This window comes from Carlito syrichta, unplaced genomic scaffold (assembly GCF_000164805.1).
Source record: "Carlito syrichta isolate Samal-C Ts95f unplaced genomic scaffold, Tarsius_syrichta-2.0.1 Scaffold312719, whole genome shotgun sequence".
Lineage (NCBI taxonomy): Eukaryota > Metazoa > Chordata > Mammalia > Primates > Tarsiidae > Carlito > Carlito syrichta.
This window is the reverse complement of record NW_007256815.1, coordinates 420,562-423,622: the sequence shown is the minus strand read 5'-3', so window position 1 is coordinate 423,622 and position 3,061 is coordinate 420,562. Positions and strand designations below refer to the sequence as shown.

At 51.2% G+C, this 3,061-nt stretch overlaps 1 protein-coding gene across 1 annotated transcript in view; it reads left to right on the top strand.

Annotated features, from left to right (window-relative positions):
• ADCK5 (aarF domain containing kinase 5) overlaps nucleotides 1-3,061 on the top strand; it is a 24,520-nt gene continuing 21,459 nt past the window's right edge. The window contains exon 1 of the mRNA XM_008069983.1: nucleotides 1-85. Coding sequence (XP_008068174.1) covers nucleotides 74-85 — 12 coding nt within the window. The 5' untranslated portion in view covers nucleotides 1-73. The remainder of the gene's footprint in view (nucleotides 86-3,061) is intronic.

The window sequence follows — 3,061 nt, the reverse complement described above, 5'->3', positions numbered from 1 at the left end:
CTCCCGCAGAGACTGCTGGGCTGGGAGACAAGCGGCAGCGCGGGGCAGCAGCGGAGCCGAGCGGCGGTCGGAGATGTGGCGACCGGTGAGGACCCGCAGGGCCCGAGGGAACCCCCGAGACCCTTCGCCCGGCCCTCAGGGACCCTCAGGGTCCCAGGATCCTACACACTCCCAGACTCCAGCCCCGGAGACCTGAGACCCTGCATACCCCAGGCTCCCTTCCCTCGAAACCCAAGTCCCTTCAGGTTCCCAGACCTCAGCCCCAGAGACCCAAGTCCCTGCAGGTCCCCATATCTTCCACTCTCAGAAACTCGAGCCCCTGTAGGTTCCCACATTCCCCTCCTAGAGGGAAAGACCTGTTCCTGCAGGTCCCCACATCCCCGCCCCCAGAGACCTGAGACTCTGCACACCCCAGACTCCTATCCCCAGACACTCAAGACCCTGCAGGTGTCCAGATCCCCTTCTGGCCCTCAGAGACACGTAGGGCTCTTGCCACAGTCCATCATCGCTCAGATACCGTTAGATTCCTCTTATTAGGGGACCCCAAGTACCACCCACCAGCAAAGAGACTGCCATCAGAACACACCCCAAAATTCTCTGTCTCCACAGCAGAGGCTCTGTGACAGGACAACCTCTAAAAGCTCTCTTCCCTCCTATCTATAGAGGGGCATCCCTCCCCAAAGGGACATCCTTCCCTGGGCAGTTGCTGAACTTCTGCCCTGACCTCCTGGACTAATGGCAACCCTTCACAACTTGAGGTTGTGCAGTCCCTGGAGTTCTCAGCTTTTCTTTCACCCACTCTTTTGAGGACCTTTTCCTACTCCCCAACCCTCCTCAGCCTTTTCTGCTTTGGGGAAGGCAGGATTTCAGAGTGTGTGGGGGCAGTAGATTCTCTTCTGGGCTGCTCCTGCCCCTGTCTCATAGGCCTGCTCACCCCTCCAGAAGACTCCTCCTCTCTCATGCCCTCTGACCTCTGGCTGCCCTATTCCCACTTCTTTTGATCCTGGAAATGACAGTCCCTGCTCTGTTGCTTGGGTGGACCTCCTGTTTTGTTGCATCTCTGCAGTTAGGACTGTGCCTTTCAAACCAGGCAACAGTCCTTGACCTGCTTCTTATCCAACCCCTTTCCAAGGGTACAGCCCTTTCCTCAGATGGTTTAGAGTTGAAGAGATGGAAGGGGCTCCTCTGCATTGTTCCTTTTTTACTTGGGCTTTTCTGTAGAGCTTGTATTTTTCTTTTTTGAGTCAGAGTCTCACTTTGTTGCCCAGGCTGGAGTGCAGTGGCATGGCACGCCCACAGCCACCACAGCCTCTATCTGCTGGGTTCAGGCAATCCTTTACCTCAGCCTTCCAAGTAGCTGGGACTACAGGCGTATTTTTTGATTTATTATAGAGATAAGGTCTTGCCAAGTTGTCCAGGCTGGTCTTGAACCCCTGGGCTCAGGCAGTCCTCTGAGCTTGGCCTCCTAAAGTGCTGGGATTATAGATCTGAGCCACCGTGCTCAACCGAACTTGTATTTTTGATAAGCCTGGCCTTGTAGGTTTGGCTATTAATAGTACAAATGGATTGCTGTTAACTTGTGCCTGCTGTCGGCAGACCTATTACCCAGGAGTGTTTTATGGACTGAGATTATGAAGCAGTGTTGGTGTGAGAGTTTGCAGAGACACTGACTTGGCTTTTAGTATAACACCTGACAGTTTACAAAGTGTCTTCACATATTCAAGTCACCTAATCCTCCAGATGGCTCTAGGAAATGGATGAGGCAGATTTCAGCTCCTGATTGGGATCTGCTCATGTCCAGTAAGTAGAGCTGGATTCAGTAGGCTTCTGAGTGCCAACTAGTGCTCAGAGGGTCGCACACCCTTGAAGAAGCTTGAAGAAGAAGGGAGAGAATGGAATTTGTAGTCACCAGACCCACATCCCCAGCTCAGATTTCCAGTCTATCACTTCCTAACCATGGGGAGAGTTCTGTGCCTCGGTTTCCTCTGCTGTTGAGGTGCACAGGGCTGTTGACTCTGCTGTTAAGTTGCCCGAGTTCTGGTCACTGCCTTGTAGTTTTTTGTTTTAGGTATCATCCTGACACTTTGCAGTTGTTTCTTCCTGCCATAGTCTGGCTTGTCTATGGTGACCTTCCTTCTTTCTAATCTTTTGTGACTAATCTTCAGGGTGTCATGAAACCAGGCAGCTCAGTGCATTCTTCAAGCATGAGCATACATGCCTGTGGTTCTGCAGCAAAAGCACATACTTTTTGAACTTTGTGATATCGTGCAAGATATCAGAACTCTTTTGCTACTTTATTTATTTATGTTGGAGTCTGTGGCCCAGGCTGAAGTGCAGTGGCATGATCACACTACTGCAGCCTTGATTTGCTGGGTTCAGGCAGTCCTTTTGCCTCAACCTTCCAAGTAGTTGAGACTACAGGTAAGCGCCACCATGCCTGGCTGTTTTTTATTTATTGTAGAGATGAGGTCTCATTATATTTTCCAGGCTGGTCTCGGACTCAGCTCAGGCAATTCTCTTGCCTTGGCTTCCCAAAGCACTGGGATTATAGGTGTGAGTCAATGTACTCAGCCTTTTTTTTTGCTACTTTAGATGTAGTCAGCTGTGTTCCAGATGAGCACTAGAAAAGAACTCTCTGGGAAAGTGAAGTGTTTCTGTTTCTACAGATAGATCATGCACACACTCCCTATACAAAATATGAGAAGCTGAGGGTGGGTCATGCCTGTAATCCCAGTGCTTTGGGGAAACCAAGATGGATATCCGTGAGTCTAGGAGTTTGAGACCTGCCTGGTCAACATAGAGAGACCCCTGTCTCTACAAATAAAATTATTTATAGCCGGGCTTGGTGGCTCAGCCTGTAGTCCTGCACCTTTGGGAAGCTGAGGTGAGTGGATTGCCTGAGCCTGCGGGTTCAAGACCCGCCTGGGCAGCAAGACCTCATCTCTACAATAAATAAAAAAATCAGCCGGGCGTGGTAGTGCATGTCTGTAATTCCGGCGACTTGGAAGGCTGAGGCGGAAGGATCGCCAGAGCCCAGCAGGTCAAGGCTGCGGTGGCTGGG